Genomic DNA, 20,738 nt, shown 5'->3' on the forward strand with positions numbered 1-20,738 from the left:
AATCATGGTTGATTTCAACTCCATTTACCCGCTCTCTCCCCATAGCCCTTAATTCCTCGAGAAATCAAGAATTTATCAATTTCTGTCTTAAAGACACTCAATGTCCCGGCCTCCACCACCCTCTGTGGCAATGAATTCCACAGACCTACCACTCTCTGGCTGAAGAAATTTCTCCTCATCTCTGTTCTAAAGTGACTCCCTTTTATTCTAAGGCTGTGCCCCCGCGTCCTAGTCTCCCCTGCTAATGGAAACAACTTCCCTACGTCCATCCTATCCAAGCCATTCATTATCTTGTACGTTTCTATTAGATCTCCCCTCAACCTCCTAAACTCCAATGAATATAATCCCACGATCCTCAGACGTTCATCGTATGTTAGGCCTACCATTTTTATGTAGTTTTATGAAAGGACAATTCTACCAGAACTATTCAAATCTTTTGAGGCTGTATCTCGCAGGGTTGTTAAAGGGAACCATATATTTGGATTGTCAGGCACTCCATGCAATAGCTCACTGGCTAGGGCCAAATTGATTCCTATGCTGGCGCAGGCCACAGTCTCATTGATACCCAAAAAAGATAAAGACCCGACGGAATGTGAGTAATATCGACCCATTTCGCTGCTGAATGTAGACGTGAAAAATACTCGCAAAGGTCTTGGCCAAAAGGCTGGAAAGCTGCGTACCAGAGGTGGTCGCAGAGGACCAAACGGGCTTTGACAAGGGTCAGCAACTCGCTGCGAACATCAGGCAGCTGCTGAATGTAATAATGACCCCCTCCTCCCCCCCGGGGAGAGAGCACCATAGGTGATCGTCTCCCTCGATGCAGAAAAGACCTTGGACAGAGCCTAATGGAAGTACCTCTGGGCTAGGAGCGGGATTCACCGCCTGGGTGAGACTCCTGTACAACGCTCCCAAAGCGAGCGTTCGAACCAACACCAACTCTGAATACTTCCAGCTACAAAGAGGCACAAGGCAAGTATGCCTGTTGTCCCTACTCCTGTTCACGCTGGCAACTGAACCCCTGGCGATAGCCCTGTGGGACACGAAAAGCTGGAACGGAATCCAGAGAAAAGACGGAGAGCACAGCACAGTCTCATTCTATGTGGATAAACTGCTCCTGTATGTCTTGAAGCCACAGGAAGGACTGAAGGCAACCATGCAGATCCTGAAAGTGTTTGGAACTTTCTCTGGCTACAAACTCAAACTGGACAAAAGTGAGGCATTCCCAGTGAACTCAAAAGGGGGAGGGACAGAGCTGGAGGGGTTCCTGTTTAAAACAGCCCAAAACAGATTCCGATACCTGGGGATCCAAATAGACAGAGACTGGACACAGATACACAAGTGGAACCTGACTAGCCTGGTGGAGGATGTTAAAAATGACAGCACAGTGGTTAGCATAGATGCTTCACAGCTCCAGGGTCCCAGGTTCGATTGCTGGCTTGGATCACTGTCTGTGCAGAGTCTGCACGTTCACCCTGTGTTGAATGGGTTTCCTCCGGGTGCTCAGATTTCCTCCCACAGCCCAACAATGTGCATGTTGGGTGGATTGGCAACGCTAAATTGCCCTTCGTGTCCAAAAATGGTTAAGTGGGATTATGGGGATAGGGTGCGGGGAGAGGGTGGGGGTGCGGGGAGAGGGTGGGGGTGCGGTTTCCAAGGTCCATTGCAGATTCGATGGGCCAAATGGCACTGTAAATTCTATGACCTAGAGGTGGGGCGCACTCCCACTCCCTGGTGGGGAGAGTGCAGTCAATCAAATTGAATGTACTGTCGAGGTTCCTCTTCCATGCTGACCTTCATCCCCAAGGCATTTTTCTAAAACCTAGACAGCTTAATGATGGCGTTTTGCATGGGGGAGTAAGAATCCAAGAGTTCCCAAACCAATACTGCAAAGGAGGAAAATCAAAGGTGGCCTGACATTACCAAACCTGCAGTACTACCACTGGGCAGCAACGGCGAAAGAGTGAGAAGATGGGTAAACAAACCCAATTCAGTGGGTGCAGATAGAGGAGGCCTCCTGCAAGGGGACGACCCTCCGGGCCTTGGCTACAGTAGCACTCCCATTCTGCTCGGCAAAATACGCATCAAGCCCAGTGATAGCGGCTGCACTGAAAGCTTGGGCCCAATTAAGACAGCACTTTGGGCTGACCCCCATCTGCGGCAACTACAAATTCCCCCACGCTAGGCACCAATTTTGAAAATGGAGGCGGGATGGGGGCACGCTAACAGTTAGGGACTTTTACATGGGGCACAGATTGGTGACACTGGACGAACTGACAGAGGAATGGGAACTGCTGACAGGGCAGGAAATGAGACACCTACAAATTCTGTGGTTTCTGTGGCCATGAACACCCAGTTTCTCTGGATTTCTGTGGCTATGACCAGTCTTTCATTCTCACTCCACAGTATAAATATTTCCCACTTTCTCTGTCTGTTAGCTTTGACAAAGAGTCATCGGACTCGAAACGTTGGCTCTTTTCTCTCCCTACACATGCTGCCAGACCTGCTGAGATTTTCCAGCATTTTCTCTTTTGTTTCAGATTCCAGCATCTGCAGTAATTTGCTTTTATCCAGTGTTTAACACTCTCCCACCTCTCTTCCAGGAAGTACTGCTCTTCTCTCCGACAGGATTTCCGTAAGTCCCTTCCCCACTATCCAACTTCACTGCTTCCATTTCTCTTGGTGTTGGACAAGGTATTTACCAAGACTCGCTTCCACAGCCATATTTCCTTCCTCAGTGACTGTCTTCGTCTCCGACTTACCCCACAGGGATTTCAACTTAAATTCCACCCTGCATGTGACCTCCAGGATTACAGGTACCTCCAGGATATACAACATTCTTCCAACTGCTGCTCTCGCCGTATCCTGAAAGCCACACTCAGTGCCGTGCGCCGCCACATGAAGACACTCGACATCTCTCTCCAGCAGCACCGTCTTACTCTCTCAAAGCTGTCCCTGTCCCCAGTTTCATTTCATCCTTTGCATCACTTGACCCTTAACAAGAATCTTTTCATGTTTCTTACAGTTGTTAAGGAACACAAGCTTCAACAACTCATCAACACCACAGCCCATCCTAGGCCCTCCACCAGTCCCAATCCCTCGTACCCTAATTCTCCCAGTATCAACACCACTGCCCATCCCAGGCACCTCCACCAGTCCCAATCCCTCGTACCCTAATTCTCCCAGTATCAACACCACTTCCCATCCCAGGCTCCTCCACCAGTCCCAATCCCTCGTTTCTCATTTCTCCCAGCCCCAGCCCTTGCTGCGTGTTCACCATCCCCTCTGATCTTCCCCTCTGAGGACTCCGCTTTGTACCCTTACTTCCCACCTCAATGAATTCTGGGCTCGACATGATGTTGAACTCTTCTTTCGTCGCCTTCGTCTCCGTGTCCACTTCTGGCAAGAATCCTACCCCGTTCCACTGATCCTTTCATGTGCCTCCAACATTCTGCCTCCAAGTGGACCCCCCAAGTCAGGACAATTACCTGCCCTTGATCTTTTCATTGAGAACTATCGACGGGTCATTGGCTGTCTTAATTTTTATGCCCCCCCCCTCACCCATTCCAACCTCTCTCCTTCTGAACTTTCTGCTCTTCACTCCGTCAGGTCTAACCCCAACTTGGTCATCAAACCTGCTGACAAAGGGGATGTTGCTGTTGTCTGGCGTACTGACCTCGACCTCGCAGAGGCTGAGCACCAACTCTCAGATACTTCCTCTTGCTCCCCCTGGACCATGACCAGACCACTGAACATCAAGCCATTATCTCCAACACCGTTAGCAACCTCATTTCCTCCGGATGCCTTCCTTCTACGGCTTCCAACCTCATAGTCTCCCAACCCTAGACAGACCGCTTTTACCTACTTCCCAAAATCCACAAAAAGGACTGTCCCGACAGGCCTATTGTGTCAGCATGCTCTTGCCCCACCGAACATATTTCCTCTTATCTTGACTCCATCCTTACTCCTCTGGTCCATTCCCTCCCCACCTACATCTGGGATTCCTCTGATGCACTGCGTCATATTGACAGCTTCCAGTTTGCGGGCCCTAACCTCATTCTATTCACCATGGATGTGCAATCCCTCTACACCTCCATCCCACACCAGGATGGCCTGAGAGCTCTTTGCTTCTTTCTCGAAAAGAGGCCCGGATAATTCCCATCCGCCTGACTGAACTCATTCTATCTCTCAACAACTTCTCCTTTAACTCATCTCACTTTCTCCAAATCAAAGGTGCAGCAATGGGTACCAGCATGGGTCCTAGCTATGCTTGCTTTTTATGGGGTATGTGGAACGTTCCTTGTTCCAGGCATATCCAGGCCCCCTCCCACAACTCCTTTACCGATACATTGATGACTATTTTGGTGCCGCGTCATGCTCTCGCCCGGACCTGGAAAAATTCATCAACTTCGCTTCCAGTTTCCACCCCTCCATCACTTTCACCAGGTCCATCTCAGACACTTCCCTTCCCTTCCTTGATCTTTCTGTCTCCTTTTCTGGCAATACATTATCCACTAATATCCACTACAAGCCCACTGACTCCTACAGCTATCTGGACTACAGCTCTCCGCACCCTACACCCTGTAAGGACTCCATCCCTTTCTCTCAACTCCTTTGCCTCCGTCGCATTTGTTCCGATGACGCCACTTTCCAAAATAGTGCTTCGAAAATGTGTTCCTTCTTCCTCTTTTTAAAAAATAAATTTAGATTACCCAATAATTTTTTCCAATTAAGGGGCAATTTAGCGTGGCCAATCCACCTATCCTACACATCTTTGGGTTGTGGGGGTGAAACCCATGCAGACACGGGGAGAATGTGCAAACTCCTCACGGACAGTGACCCAGGGCTGGGATTCGAATCCGGGCCCTCAGCGCCGTAGGCAACAATGCTAACCACTGTGCCATCGTGCTGCCCTTTCTCAACTGTGATTTCCCACCTACAGTTGCTGATGTAGATGTGGGGGGAGGGGGAAGCAAAGGGTGTGCGGTCCATCTCCCATGCCACTACCCTCGGCCCCTCCACTCCCTCCCAGAACAAGGATAGAATCCCTCATTCTCACATTTCATCCCACCAGCCTCCGTATGCAAAGGATAATCCTCGGCCATTTTCGCCAACTCCAGCGTGATGCCACCACCAAACACATCTTTCCTTCACTCCCTCTGTCAGCATTCAGCAGAGACCATTCCCTCCGAGACCAACTAGTCCACTCCTCCACCGTACCCAGTACCTCTCCCATCACCCATGGCACCTTCCCTTGCAATCGCAGAAGGTGTAACACCTGCCCCTTTACCTCTTCCATGCTTAACATCCCAGGCCCAAAACACTCATTCCAGGTTAAACAGCGTTTCACTTGCATCTCTTCCAATTTGATCTGTTGCAGTCTCTGCTCCCAATGTGGTCTCCTCTATATCGGAGAGACCAAAAGCAGACTGGATGACCGCTTTGCTGAGCATCTTCAGTCTGTGCGCATTCAGAACCCTGACCTTCCTGTTGCTTGCCATTTTAACAAAAAACCCTGCTCCCATGCCCAGATGTCTGTTCTTGGCCTGCTGCAATGATCCAGTGAAGCTCAACGTAAACTGGAGGAACAAATCTCATCTTTCGGTTAGGCACGCTACAGCCTGAACATCGAATTCAACAACTTCAGATGATCAGCTCTATCCCACATCGACCCATTTGTCTTCATCCCATTTCATTTTAACTGTCTTTTACCATTTCTTCCGTTCTTAATATATATTTAATTCCCCCCCCCCCAATCTTATCCATCTTTCCTTCACCTTTCTCCTCTTTGCTTCCCCCTTCCCCTCCCCCCACATCTACAGTTCATCCTCTGATAGTTTCCCTGCTGTTTGACCTTTCATATCTTTTGTTCTCTCTGGGGACTGTTATTAGCATTCCTTTCCCCTTAGCTTCTGTGGCCATTAGCACCCAGTTTCCCTGAGTTTCTGTGGCTATGACTCGTTTTTCATTCTCACTCCACAGTATAAATATTTCCCACTTTGTCTGTTAGCTTTGACAAAGAGTCATTGGACTCTCCTCGTTAGCCCTTTTCTCTCTACAGATGCTGCAAGACCTGCTGAGATTTTCCAGCGTTTTCTCTTTCGTTTTAGATTCCAGCATCTGCAGTAATTTGCTTTTATCCAGTAAAGAAGGGGGATTTTGTTGGAAAATGTATGGACAGCTACTGGACATAGCCCGAACACCTCTGGACCAGACGGAAATGGGAGGACGAACTGGGGACAGAAGTGAGGTGGGGACTGGAGTGAGACACTGAGCAGGACCAACTCTACTTCCTCCTGTGCAAGGCTCTGCCTCGTGCAGTTCAAAGTGGTGCACAGAGCACACCTGACCAGAACCCGAATGAGCAGGTTCTCCCCGGAGGTGGAGGATAAATGTGAACGGTGTCCGAGGGGCCTGGTCAACCACACCCACATGTTCTGGGCTTGTTCCAAACTTCAACTTGCTGGGTTCTGGACAGCCTTTTCCGAGGACAGCTTTCTCCGAGGCAATGTCCAAGGTTGTGGGAGTGAGGGTGAAGCCATGCCCAAGCGTGGCAGTTTTCAGGGTATCGGAGCTGCCAGAGTTGCACACAGAGAAGAGGGCCAACGCCCTAGCTTTCACTTCCCTAGTTGTACGTTGAGGAATCCTGCTTGGCTGGCGATCAGCAGCACCACCCACAGCTGCAGAAAGGGCTGGAGAGACATAAAAGAGACTGCGAGGGAGGGAGGATGCAGCCCCACCCCCCAGCCACAGCGGAAACACTGCTGATGCTGGGGGGAGGAGAAACCCCCCGACCAACAGGGGGACACACAAGGAGGGGGGGTAGGTGGGAGGGCAGGCTGGGGAGGAAGTGCAGGAGGGACCGCATGCCGAGGCAGATGGTGGCAGACTGTATTATAGGAAAACTCGAGGGAAGGAAAAGACAAAGCTTTCTGCATTGTACAGTAAATGAACACCACCAGCAATGTACACAAGTGTTTATAATTCTTGAAAAAAAGATTTGGGAAAAAAAAGAGTCATGCAATAGGTTGTTAGATAAAATTAGTGTTTCTCAGATTGGCAGTAGTAGATTAGCCTGAACTGAGGATTGATTAAGAAAGAAAACATGGTGGAATGAACAGGTTGTTGATGCAGGATGCGCAAGTGTTGCAAGGATTGATGCTTGAGCTTTTAACAGTCTCAACCAATGAGGCAACCAAGTATAATGCATCCAGGCTTTTTGACTGTACAAAACTAGGAGTAGAAGTAAGTTGTGAATAGCATACAGACACCTGGACAGCACGGTAGCACAAGTGGCTAGCACTATGGCTTCACAGCGCCAGGTTCGATTCCCCGCTGGGTCACTGTCTGTGCGGAGTCTGCACGTTCTCCCCGTGTCTGCGTGTGTTTCCTCTGGATGTTCCAGTTTCCTCTCACAGTCCAAAACGTGCAAGTTATGTGGATTGACCATGATAAATTGACCCGAGTGACCAAAAAAGGTTAGGAGGGGTTATTGGTTTACGGGTATAGGGTGGAAGTGAAGGCTTTAGTGTGTTGGTGCAGACTCGATGGGCTGAATGGCCTCCTTCTGCTCTGTATGTTCTATGTCTAAAGGGACAGAAATCGGCTAAATGGTTGGCTTCAAAGGTGGCAGTTGGCGTATAAAATTGAGAAATTATCCACTTTGATGGGAAGAATAGAAAAATATTGTTTTTTTAAATGTGAGAGACTAATTAATACTGAGATTCAGAGGTATTATGGATGTCCTTGTACACAAACCATGAAATTAGCATGCAGGTAAGCAATTTGAAAGGGGTATGGTATGTTGGCATTTATTGTAAGGGGGTTGTAGTGCAAGCATAAAGTCTTGTTGCAATTATATAGGATTGAAATGAGATGACAATGTTGTCAGTTTAGATCTCCTTTCCTAAAGAAGGACATAATTGTCTTGGAGGGGTGCAACAATGATTTCTGGCATGAGAGGGTATCCTGCTAGGTAGGTTTCAGTGGAATGGTCAAATTTCTTTGGATATTGGAGAAACAAATAAAATTCTTGAGGCTTGACAAATTGAATGCTAAGAGGTGGTTTTCCCTTGGCAGATAGTCCAGAACTTGGGGTATCGAGATAAACCATTTCGAACTGAGATGAAAAATGTCTTCAGTCAACCGATTTTGTCTTTGGAATTCTCAATCCTGGAGGGGCTGCAGCTGCTCAGTTGATGGGAATATTCAAGGCTCAGCTTGATAGGTGTATGGCCACCAAAAGACATGGAAATGAGCAGAAGAGCAGAATGGATGTAAAATTTTAGCCATGATATTGTATGGTGGAGCTTCTTCAAGCCAGCTGACTTATTCCTGCTATTTACTTACATTACTTGGTAATACGACAGTATCTCCTTCTAAAAGGTGCATTTTAAGTTTTAAAGAAGGCCTTGTATAAATGCAAGTATTTTTTTTTAGTTATCATAGAGTCTTGAGTGCAGATGCAGACTTGCTTAACAAATTTGCATGTGCTGTGCCATAACTTCTCCACTCCGTAGCGGCAGTTTGTGGGGGTACCCCAAAGATGCACTGGGGAATCCCTAACAGATTCTACTGCTAACCTTGGATGGTTCTGCCAGGATTACACATAGCTACTCAGAAAAAGTTAAAAGAATTAAAACCACTACTTAACTTTATAACTTGAACGTAACTATCTTAAATATCCAGACTGCCTGCCCCAAAAATAAAAACCCTTCGGCCTGACTCTCCACCCTGTCCTGGCTGGACCCCCTATAGAATCACTACAGTGCAGAAGGAGGCCATTTGGCCTATCGAGTCTGTTCTGACCCACTGAAAAAGCATCCTACCTCGGCCCACAACCCTCGCTATCCCGGTAACCCAGCAGCTTCACCTAACCTTTTGGACATTGGGGGGGGGGGGCAATGTAGCATGGTTAATCCACCTAACTTGCATGATTTTGGATTCTGGTAAGAAACCGGAATTCCTGCAAGAAACCCACGGGGAGAACGTACAAAGTCCACAGTCACCCAAGGTTGGAATTGAACCCAGGCCCCTGGTACATGCTGTGAGGCAGCAGTGCTAGCCACTGTGGCACCCCTTGAAGCATTTCTGCATCCCCTTTACAGCTGCCATTCCCACCAAGTTTTCTATGATCAAAGTTGGAGATATTGCATTTAGTCCCCACACATTCAAAGCATTAATACAGATTGTGGATAGCTGGGGCCCAAGCACTGATCCTTGTGGTACCACTAGTTACAGACTGCCAACTTGAGAATTATCTGTTTAGCCCTACTGTTTTCTGTCCTGTAACCAATCCTCAATCCATGCCTGTATATTACCCTCAATCTCATGAGTTCTAACTTTAAGCTTCTGTGTCGGACCTTTTTGAAAGCCTTCTGAAAATCCAAATATGCCCCATCCACTGGTTTTGCCTCATTTATCCTGCTAATAACATCCCCAAACTTTGTCAAATGTGATTTCCCTTTCATAAATCCATGTTGACCCTGCCCATTGTTTCTTGTGTCCAGTGCATTTTTTGTGATAACGTTAGACAATTTCCCTCTACTGATATCAGGCTAACAGGTTGCAGTTTCATTTTTGTGTCTCCTTCCTTTCTTAAATAGTGGGGTTACATTTGCTATCTTATCCATGGGTGCCGTTCCAGAATCTGTAGAATTTGGGAGCTGCAGTTGCTGCTGAGTGGAGTCGCCTTGCTGGTGCTGTGTGCATCGGATGATGGCCACCTTTGAAGTTCGTCAAAGGTCACTTTGAGGGATTGCAGGGTATCTTTAGAGGAACTATGGAGGTGCTTGAGAACATTCTTTCATTTGAGCACTGTCCCTGGTCAGGAGCCAACTTTGTGTTGTCAAAATCATCCTGATTGGTTTGGGAGATGGAGGCCCACAGGATGTCCCCCTGAGCCTGGTCCTTGACGAGAGATGGGAGATGAGTTCCCAATTGAGTTTCAGAATTGGCTGCCATGCATTGGTAATCTTGATTTGGAGATTGGGTGAATCAGATTCAATGGAGCACAAGGTATCCTGTCTGAGATCATTAATCCTATATCGTCCTATTCTTGATGCTCGTCATGAGAGGTTGGAGGTGGTCGAGCAGAATGAGTCATTCCCCTTGGCTGGGCCTAGGATGTGGATCACCTGAGACACACCATGGTGGAAGTATTGGTGTCTCATGTTTCGATCAATGAAATCTTGGAGAGTGTTCGTTGATCCCGCCTTATCCTTTTCCTTCTCGTGTGACATGGAAGACTCTTTATCCTGCAATCCACTCTGCGGTTCTTCGAGAATTCTGATTGTGGCTCACTGTTGATCATGTCATTGGCTTTTTTTAATTGTCTTTTTTCCTGTAGGGGAATGTGAAATGTGAGCATGATGGCCTGTGTTGTTGACTATCCTTATCTCTTTACCTATGTCAGTAAGGTAATTTTGAATTAATCATGGGAAGTATAATTTGTGCACAATCTTACTAATTCTGGTTATTGTCTTACCCTTATGATTGAGGGAGGGGAGTGACTTGTCACCCCCTGTCTCGTTTATGGAGAGGATGAGTGGAACTGGGGTGGGGTGGAGGTTGGGTAGGTATGGTTGGCAGAGTTAGTTCATTCCTCTGAGATTGAGGATGGCGTGTGCATTCCCACCCCTGTTTCGTTTTTTGTTTTTGATTTGTGTATCCTTCGAATTAAGAAAAGTGTCTTCACCCTTTGGCCTGAATAGGGTTTGTATACTACTTGAGGTTTTTCTTTCCCTTTGTTTGGAGGCCGATTTGTGCTCCCCCCCCCCCCCCCCCCCCCCCCCTGGGCTTTTGTTGTGATTGGGCTGTTGAGGAGGGAAGTTGCTCTGGATATCCTTTCTGAGATGGTCACTTTGAGCTCTGCTGGATGTGCTCTCTCAAGGATTTTCTTCTCTTTATTTGGGTGAGCATGGTGCTGGTTTTTTTTTACATCCTGATCTGGCCTGGTGTTTGGGGGCTTTCTGGGTTTGTGCCGGGGAGGAGAGAATCAGCCCTGCCTCCCAGGGTGCCTAGTCCCATGGCTAGTACTAGAATAATCATCCTGTTGTGCATTACTCTGGATGGGGTTGGAGGCTCAACTGGGGTGCAGGTTTTTATTTTGGGCTTGTGCTGGAGGCCCTGGGGATATAATTTTGTTGTTGGGCTAGCAGGGCCCAGTGCTGTGGCTGTCATCCCTAGGAGCTGGTGGTGCCCCTCTGCCAGGGGGGTGCTGGTGTTGTATCCTTATTTCTGTCTTGTGTACAATGGCTGAGGGATGTGTTTGAGTTCTGTGCCTTGGTGGATATCATGTGGCTTCCCCCTTTTTTGTTGAATGACCTGTTCTCTTCTCACGTGAGTGTTGTCGTCTCGTGGGATAGCCGGGTTGGTCTGGTTTCCCCCCCCACTGCTTTTCCCTTTTCTGCCTTTGGAAACCCTGTGGGCCTGACCACAGTCTAAACATTATTGTTACTGTTGCCTGTATTATTCCTTGTCTGAATAAAGCTCGTAGTCTTACAGTTGAAGTAGATGCTTTATTTCTGAGTTTGTTCTCCAACGCTAAGACAATGTTACATCTGAGCTGCCTGTCTGTCCTGCTCACCAGCTGCCGTTCCTGTGAAGAGAGAGCGAGGCCACTTCCTGTTTGTCTGTGTATATATACCCATCTCTGGTGCTCCCTCTAGTGGTTACTTAGTTGTAGTGTATTTACCTAAACCCCGTGTGTGTGTGTGTGTGTGTGTGTGTGTGTGTGTGTGTGTGTGTGTGTGTGTGTGTGTGTGTGTGTGTGTGTGTGTGTGTGTGTGTGTAGTGATATATATCACTACATCCCCCCTTTACATATTTTCTGTACTTTGTTTAAGAAATTGTGCAAAACAGGTAAATGACATGTCATGTGAGTATCTTTAAGAAATGGGTGTTTTACAAATGTACCTTTAAGAAATGCAGCTGCTCATGTTACTGGAGTGATGTCAGAATGTGGGTGGAGCTGAGCTCTACTTCTGCATTTTAGTTTCAGTTCGAGAAAAAGCTTGGGTGTGTCTGTTTTTCAGTGAGCTGCATCTGAAGTCTGCCATCCAAAGACTATCAATGGATCATTTGGTGAACCCAGAATTGTAAAAGGTTTCAGTATTGAATGTAAACCCTGATGTGCTTCTGTTTTGAAGTTTAAGTCTTGTGGATGTTAAAAGAACAGCATACAGATTACTTGGTGTTGTATTCTTTGGGAGGTGTATTTGAATTAATGATTGCTAAGATATTCACTGTTTTTAGAAAAGGTTAACTTGAGTTTATGGAATAAATATTGTTTTGTTTTTAAAAACACTCGTCCATTTCTGCTGTACCATACCTGTAGAATGAGCCGTGTGCTCCCTATACCACAATCTATTAAAAGTTGTGGGTTAGGTGAATTCCATGATACACTTTGGGATTCTCTAAACCCTGACCTGTAACATATGTACAAGTTGTGGTGATATTGATGATTATACAAAGCCAATTAATAAAGAAAATTTGAGTCTAAACTTTATGAATTTGTACGGTTGAGTTGCTTTCTTCTTCTGTTGTTGAAGTGTTGATGTCATTTCTTTGTGAACAAAGTCAGTGTTCTTGTGTTTAAAGACGTCGTCATGAGGCGTTCGAATGGTCGAATCACTTTGTTGTATAATTTAGACTTTTTTTTCTATGCTTGTGGTAGCAATTCTGTATGGCATCTTTTGTTGTCTGACCTGGACTTTTCTATGTTTGCAGGTATTGATTCTGTATGTCACCTTTGTTGTCTGACCTGGACTTTTTCCTGTGCTTGTGGTATTGATTCTGTATGCCATCTGCCTTGAAAGCTTGTTTGCTTGGTTGTAGTGGAGCAAATGTGAATTTGTGATATTCGTTGCCATGCCATGGTATGTTTGTACTCTTGCTATTGGTTTGAGCTGTGCTGTTACATTGTTCTTCTTGTGCAGAGTTGTACCATTGTTGTTGTTTCATTGTTGTTGTTTTTGTCGTTTGTCTTTGTTTTTATTGTTGTCCTTGTTGTTTTTGTTGTTTTCGTTGTTGTTGTCATGTTTGTTGTTGCTGTTGTATTTATGTTTCTTGTTGTTTTTGTTGTTGTTGTAGACTTTGTTGTTGTGCTTGTAGTTTTTGTTGTTATTGTTGCGCTTCTTGTGGTTTTTGTTCTTGTTGCGCTCAATAACTGTTCCGTGTGGATAATTCGAGTCATTCTAATGTTATTTGTGTCAGTGTCCTTTGTGGTATCTGATGTTTCATTGAGCGTTTCTTCTTGAGTATTGTGTGAATGATCTGATGTTACATTAATCTTGGTGACATCAGTCATTTGTGGTTGATGTGATTCCTCTTTTATTCCTTGGTGCTCCTCTTCTGGAGTCATTTCTGGTTGACTTGAATCATCTTTGATTTCTTGATGCTCCTCTTCTGGAGTCAAAATCTTCAAGATTTCATTTTCTTGTGGATGGGTTAGAGAAGATGAGATTTTAATTGACATTTGTCTCACTTTTGTTGAGTGCTTCTTGCACAAATAATGTGGTATATTAATTTTGTATGTAGGTCGTACAATGTTGTATCAAACCGCATTTCCCTTCCACGGTTCTAAAAGTGCTAGGTACAGACCATCCCTAACCTTCCTGTGCTTGGAAAACGTAAAACTGTCCAACGTTAGATGTGATTTCTGTGATTGGACAACATTTTCTGAATAATCCTCAGTGTGCTGAAATTTACACTGACAATCAATTTCAGATTCAGTTGTGCTCACGGTGTGATGCATTTGTGTGTCCTGGAAGCTACATATATTAATACGCAGGGCTCTGTTCTTTCCAGACAAAAACTTGTGCACGCATCACATCTGATTCAGCTAAACAAAATAAGTGTTTACCGTTCGCTGGTTCATTCCTCCAGGCGATGCCTGTTAAATGTCAGTCACCAATGCCAATGTCTCTGCCAATCTGTCTGTCTTGCCAATAAATCAGCACTGCTTTCTCATACAATATAAATTTGTTGTTTCCTCTGACATCTGTATTCTTGTGATTATCCTTAGTGCAAGATGGAAAGTTCTTTTTCAGCAATACTCATGTTTTACTTTGTTAAAGGCATTATATAATTACTGGTTGTAGTTGTAAGTAAGCCATGAAAATTTGTCAGGGGCAAACTCGAGTATTCATAATTGCGTAATTATTCAGAATTTTATAATGTATGCTTGCCCTTCCACATTTTATTTCAAGCATTTATTGTTGCAACACAGTGCCACTCTGCACTTCTGCTTCACTTAAGTTTGACTTGGTAAAGTGGAAGGATAGACGCTAATATTGCTGCACGTGAATTCTTTATACTATTCTGAAGAGATCCTAATGTTCTCGTGCAGGGATTTGGATTTAGTTATTCTTCAGATGGGTTGGAATATTTTGCAACCAATTCAAGCAACTTTGGAAAAGATCCTCTGAGTCAGGCACCTACCCTTTTTAGTCGAAGGTTAATTTTGAGAAAGTGGAAAACCGTTTTGGAGGGCCTCCAAAAATAAAATGACCAATAATGCAGTCTTTTACATTCATGTGATCCATTGTGCAAGAAAATGAGTGTCATCTGAGCAAAGTAAAATGTCGGCAAATCAGAATCGATCTCAAATTAGTTTCATATCAAAATCTCCATAAAACTGCTGTGGTTCTTTTCAGTATTTTAATTTATGCTACTCGTTCACCATAAAAGCAAATGCTGTTTTTGATTCTGGTAGTGAATTTGTTTTAATTGTATTTTCTGTTCTACTTTTGTGTTTATGGGGTGTCTGTGACTGCTTGCTGCTCACTGGTATTTTTGCCATTTTTTCATTCTATTAGCGCCATGTACAATCACTTTTCCCTTCATTGATTTCAAAACAATGCATCTTCAAAGAGATGGGAATGGTAAGTATGCTTTGCCATCGATCTGCATTCAGTCAACCAACATTTAGAAATATCAAGAGTAAAAGCTTCAGGTTACATGCAAAAGGAAATCTTAATGATTTGGATTGTTTAAAAAAATATATAATATTGGGATATGGAATCTAAGTGAACTAACTTTTAGCCCTTTGAAAACTGAGCTTAATTCATTCCGGAAGCATTATAATTAAAGCTGTTCTGTGATCTTTACCAATGCTGAATTAATATTTTAACATTTCCAAAATTATCTGTAGCTAGTTACATTACACTATATAGATTAAAATTCTTTACATTTTATGAATTTGATTCTGTACCCTTTTTTTGATTTATACCTAGTATCTGCACCGTTTACAAACTGTAGCAGTGGATCTGCACAGAAACCAAAATTCTGTTTTGGTGATCATTACTTTTTGAAATTGAGCAATAGAGTAGAGAACATGTTTGATCTGATGCTGGTCACATTGACAATAGGGTGCTGAAATTGGCCTCCGTATCTCTGACTTGTAGGAAGGTTCAAACATCTGATTAGGGTGCGGCACAGTGGTTAGCACTGCTGCATCACAGTGCCAGTGACCCAGGTTCAATTCCAGCCTTGACTGTGTGGAATCTGCACATATCTTTCGTGTCTGCGGGGTTTCCTCCGGGTGCTCGGGTTTCCTCCCTCAGTCCAAAATGTGCTGGTTGGGTAGGGTTGCGGGATCGGGTGGGGGAGTGCACCGAGGTGGTGGACTCTTTTTTTTTTTTTTTTAAAGAGGGTCGGTGCAGACTCTATGGACCGAATAGCCTCCTTCTGCACTGATTCTATGATACTGTCCATTGAACCTAGTGAAAGTGCCGTTGATTAAGGACAAGATCTGACTCCACTGTTGAGCTACAATTAAATGGCTTATCCAGCATTGTTCGTAAGCATGGTCATGTGGAGGAAGTACCTCAGGTTGCCAGGCACCCATGGAACTGTACGCTTACTAAGGAGCTGTTGGAGGTGAAAATATTCACACGAAGGCCTGAGTATTAGTAAAAAAGCAGTTTATTATTAATAGAATTGTGGGAGAAAAGGCCTGAGGCTCCGCAGCCTTTTGATAGCACCCTTTTCTCACTTGAGCTAAGGCTCACGGGTTAATATACAGATTCAAGGGGCCGAATTAGTTGTATTCTCATTTACATACAATCAATCAACTATATTCACGTCACACTTCATTACATGCAGTCAATCAATTTTCCTAGCTTCCAGTTATCACGTATATGGCTAAAGTGGGTGTTGTCTTACCCACCCCTAACTTCATCAGAAGTATTCAAAAATAATATAGGAGCACAAATGTAGTTACAGGGCCACCTATAATTTATATAATGGGCCAGTTTCAGCAAATGCCCTCCAACACTCCCCCCTTTTGGTCATGGAAGATGTTTACAGAACTCCAACTGACCACAATGAAATGATATGAAGGCTGCAGGGTGTGTAGCAAAGATATACAGCCTTTGGGGTATGTAACCTCCCAGATGTTCCGTATGTACACCGTGGATGTAATTCAAAGGTCACCCCTCAAACTAACCCATGTATGTCACATTTAATGTCTTGATATCAATCATTCCTGCCTCCCAGACTATTTCTGCTGTCCGTCATTAAATGTTATTCATAGCAGTTTTCAAGTAAGCTCATCGAACAGTCCCACACTCTGCCACTAACTTTCACTCCAAAGATGTGCGGGTTAGGTGGATTGGCCATGCTAAATTGCCCTTAGTGTCCTAAAAAAGTAAGGTTGGGGGGGGGGTACGTGGGTTTGAGTAGGGTGATCATTGCTCGGCACAACATTGAGGGCCGTGTGTGTGTGCGGGCGCGTCCGTCCGTCCGTCCATCCATCACTGGCTATGTATATTTTTTGCTGCACCTATCAGAGCCATCCGTCTTCTCCCTTTTTTTGGTCGATGAATTTGTTAATTATTGTTGATTGTCTTAGTGTGTGTCCCTAACACTGTGTTGTCCTATTCAATTGTATATCCAGGCCCTCTTTCCCCCAAGCTGGCTAGACCTTTCTCTGCCTTTCCCAATATTCTCTTCCTTATTCCTGTAAGTTGTTCCACCTTTGCATCTAACCTTTGTATATCTAGTCACTTTGTCATAGAAGTTTGTGTTAAGTCATGTCACTGCATCATTGATTACCTGAACGTGTGCGAAGTACAGACACAATTTGTATACGCATCTGCTGTCTTTCCCCGAATGTAGCTGCAGCCAAGCATTAAAATAAGTTATATTATTGTTCCAGTCTCTGGCTACTGGGATGCACATCCCGTCAATAAAATTATATAAAGCACCATAGTTCATATAGCTATGTTCATCCTGTGTCCGTTGTGAAATCAGTGATGTTCCTGCGTTCTGAAGTGCCTGTAGTTGTTAAGAAATCTCAAGAGCCACCATGAGTTCCCACAACTGCTGCTGTCATTCCAGCCTTTCTTGAATGTTTAACCTAAAGATTTAAAGAAAAAGTGGAAGTGTGTCCTGGTCATCACCAGGTGTTAGATGTTGTCCGTATGAAGCTTTTCCTGTATGGGCTGAACACGTGTGTTATTCAGGGGTTAGTAGTTCTCATATTTTGCAACCTTCTCATATCTATTTTCCTGGTGGTTACGCGCCTGATTCTGTTGCGCTTAAACCTGGCCTGACCTTGCTTTTGCCTGGTTAATTAGCCAGTTTACAATAACTCAATTCCTGAAGTTACTGCAAATATTATGCCACTTGTAGTTACTTGTAAAGTAAAACACAAAAGATCAATTCTGCATGGGACAGAGTGGGTTAATTAATCTGAATATATCTGACAATTCAAAACTTAAGATTTGTAAGTTCCAATTAAAATACATCTTCAGATGTTTTTTTAAATTACTTTATCAGAATTACAAAGCCAGAGCTCTGTGGACAGGGGCAAACCTCTAATCCAGTTCCTCGCCTGCTCCAAAAACCAATTCAGCTGAATCCAAATTCATGGTCCCCACAAGAGACATATCAAATGCAGGCATTAACAAGCAGAGGTCAATTCTCTGCTGGTTTGAAAAGGGGTGGAGTAAGAGTTCTTGACCAGACGTCATTTTGTCACCACCCTTTTAAACAAGAAACATGATCACGGACATATTTTATTTACCCATCTGTCCTTTACACTTAATTCTGCAATCTCGGAGTTAATACATCTGCGTTGTCAGGGAAGTTTTAACCCTGAACTAATGAAACACCGGATTGGTCATATGTATTTCAACTGTCGTATGTATTTCAACTATCCTAACTTCCAATGAACACCATAAAACTAATAATTTCTTATTCTTACATACGTGTTTTTTTTTACCCTGATTAAAATTCCTCATGTATCAATGCCCTCCAACAGAGCCAATGTTTTGAACAGAGGAAAGAAAGGAATCTTGGATGGTGGATGTTAAAGAGTTAAAGACCATAAAGAGCAAATTAGTCTGTCTAACTTAATTTGGATTCAGTTGAATTGGTTTTTGGAGCAGGCGAGGAACTAGATTAGAGGTTTGCCCTGTCCACAGAGCTCTGGCTTTGTAATCCTGATAAAGTAATTTAAAAAAACAGCTGAAGATGTATTTTAATTGGAACTTACAAATCTTAAGTTTTGAATTGTCAGATATATTCAGATTAATTAACCCACTCTGTCCCATGCAGAATTGATCTTCTGTGTTTTAGTTAGTTTTTTTTGGGCTTGTGATTTTCAGGTATTAATATTAACGCAAGTGATCACTCTGCATGATATTTGGATTGAAAACTGCAAACAAAATATTCAGTACTCAAATGGTTAACGTTAGCATTTTGAATTGGTTTAAATTGTAAGTAATCAAAGTATCTCAATTGGTCTTTGTACACTAATGTTTTGATTAAATTTAATAATAATTAGGGGCAGAACGGTGGTGCAGTGGTTAGCACTGCTGCCTCACAGCACCAAGGTTCCATGTTCGATCCCGGCCCTGGGTCACTGTCCGTGTGGAGTTTTTACATTCTCCCCGTGTTTGTGTGGGTTTCACCCCCACAACCCAAAGATGTGCAGGGTCGGTGGATTGGCTATGCTAAATTGCCCCTTAATTGGAAAAAATGAATTGGGTACTCTCAATGTTTTTTTAAATTATAAAAATTAATCTTGTTTTTACTTTGATTTGACCATCAATTCCCTGAAGTTTTAAGATCAGGATTTTGGCTTTTATTATAGTGCACACATATAAATGGATGCCCTCTTTTGCAGAATGTATGTATTTAAATCATTCACATGACTGAGTCATAATTGCTAATGTCTGCTCTGAGGAAAATATTGCGAGAAGTGAAAGTTAACCAAAAGACAGTCTGCAACCAAAACTGACCCTAACTTTTTGGAAAATAGGAGACAGGTTTAGATAAAGGATCTGGATCGGCGCAGGTTGGGACGGCCGAAGGACCTGTTCCTGTGCTGTAATTTTCTTTGTTCTTTGTTCTTTTTCCTTTCTGTTCTCGTGTGCCACTGTCAAGAGCAGAAAACACCTTTTAGGGAAAAAAGGAGAATTGGGGAGAAAATAATTGAGATAATGAAATGAAATGAAATGAAAATCGCTTATTGTCACGAGTAGGCTTCAATTAAGTTACTGTGAAAAGCCCCTAGTCGCCACATTCCGGCGCCTGGCATAGAATTAAAAGGTTGAATATTCTTTATGGCCACTTATACACTTGACATTGGAATAACGTTGCTACAGTATATGAACTTGAAATTGGAAAAACCTGACCTCAAATTCTACAAACCTGTGAGCAGTTGAAGAGTTGATCTCCATGGGGAAAATAATTTTTTGTGCTTCTGTCTTTGTCATGTGTCTAAACACTCTTTAATGATTCTGTTATAGATTTCCATAAGGGTAAATTGGGTAAAGGGTCAAGTGGGTTTTACTTTGTAAAGGAAGATTTTTTTTAAATGAAATTGGAATTATTGGATAAAAAAAAAAGAAATTTGTTGTGAACATGTTCATTTTAAAAAATAAATTGAGCCCTCAATTCTTCTCCCCCCCCCCCCCCCCCCCCCCCCAAAATTAAGGGTCAATTTAGCATGGCCAATCTACCTAACCTGCACATCTTGGGTTGTGGAGGTGAGACCCACGTGGGCATGGGGAGAATGTTCATACTCCACATAGACAGTGACCAGGGGCCAGGATCGAACCCGGGTCTTCGGCGCCATGAGGCAGCAGTGCTAACTACTGTGCTGCCTGTGAGCATATTCATACTTCACATACAGTTGAAAAGCTAAGTTTCCATACTTTCAGAATGCATTGAAGCTGTATGGAGAACAAATTATAGATATGATAAGAAATATTAAAATACAGTCCTCTGACTTTGAGCATGTCCCATCTCCAATCTGTTGCATTTTATTTATTCAAAACCGTTGTATTTTTGCTTCCTTGCCCACCTTTAAGTTGCTGTGAGACATTTTGAATGTGTTTATATGGAAATGTCCTGCTGACTTTAGTTCTGGATACTGTCATTTCTGAATTTAATACAGCTCAGAAAGAAGGGACTTTTTATACAGTGCTTCTCTCAACCTCGGGTGTTCGTAGATACTATATAGCTAATTAAGTATTTCTTGAATTATAATCGCTGCTGTGAAAAGTAGGGAAAGGCAGTGACTAATTTTCACCGGCAACGTCCCACAATAAGAAGTTAATAAATAATCAAATCAGCTGTGTTGCTGATATTGATGGAGGGAAAAATATTAACCAAGGTGATGGGAGAACTTCCGTTACCCTTTGCAAAGGGCCAATGGCTGTTTTAACAACAAAATAAATAGGGCAGGAATAGGCCATTTTGCCCTTTGAAATGTATGATCTATTTGA

At 43.8% G+C, this 20,738-nt stretch overlaps 1 protein-coding gene across 3 annotated transcripts in view; it reads left to right on the plus strand.

Moving 5' to 3' along the window:
- The window catches only part of LOC119965263 (protein FAM13B-like), a 212,025-nt gene that overhangs the window by 117,637 nt on the left and 73,650 nt on the right, over positions 1 to 20,738 (plus strand). For 2 of the 3 annotated variants that reach the window (XM_038795769.1, XM_038795771.1), the window contains one exon: positions 14,817 to 14,882. The exons of the other annotated variant lie outside the window; for it this stretch is intronic. In XM_038795769.1, coding sequence (XP_038651697.1) covers positions 14,817 to 14,882 — 66 coding nt within the window. The remainder of the gene's footprint in view (positions 1 to 14,816; positions 14,883 to 20,738) is intronic. 3 annotated transcript variants of the gene reach the window in all.

Source organism: Scyliorhinus canicula, chromosome 4 (genome assembly GCF_902713615.1).
Source record: "Scyliorhinus canicula chromosome 4, sScyCan1.1, whole genome shotgun sequence".
Lineage (NCBI taxonomy): Eukaryota > Metazoa > Chordata > Chondrichthyes > Carcharhiniformes > Scyliorhinidae > Scyliorhinus > Scyliorhinus canicula.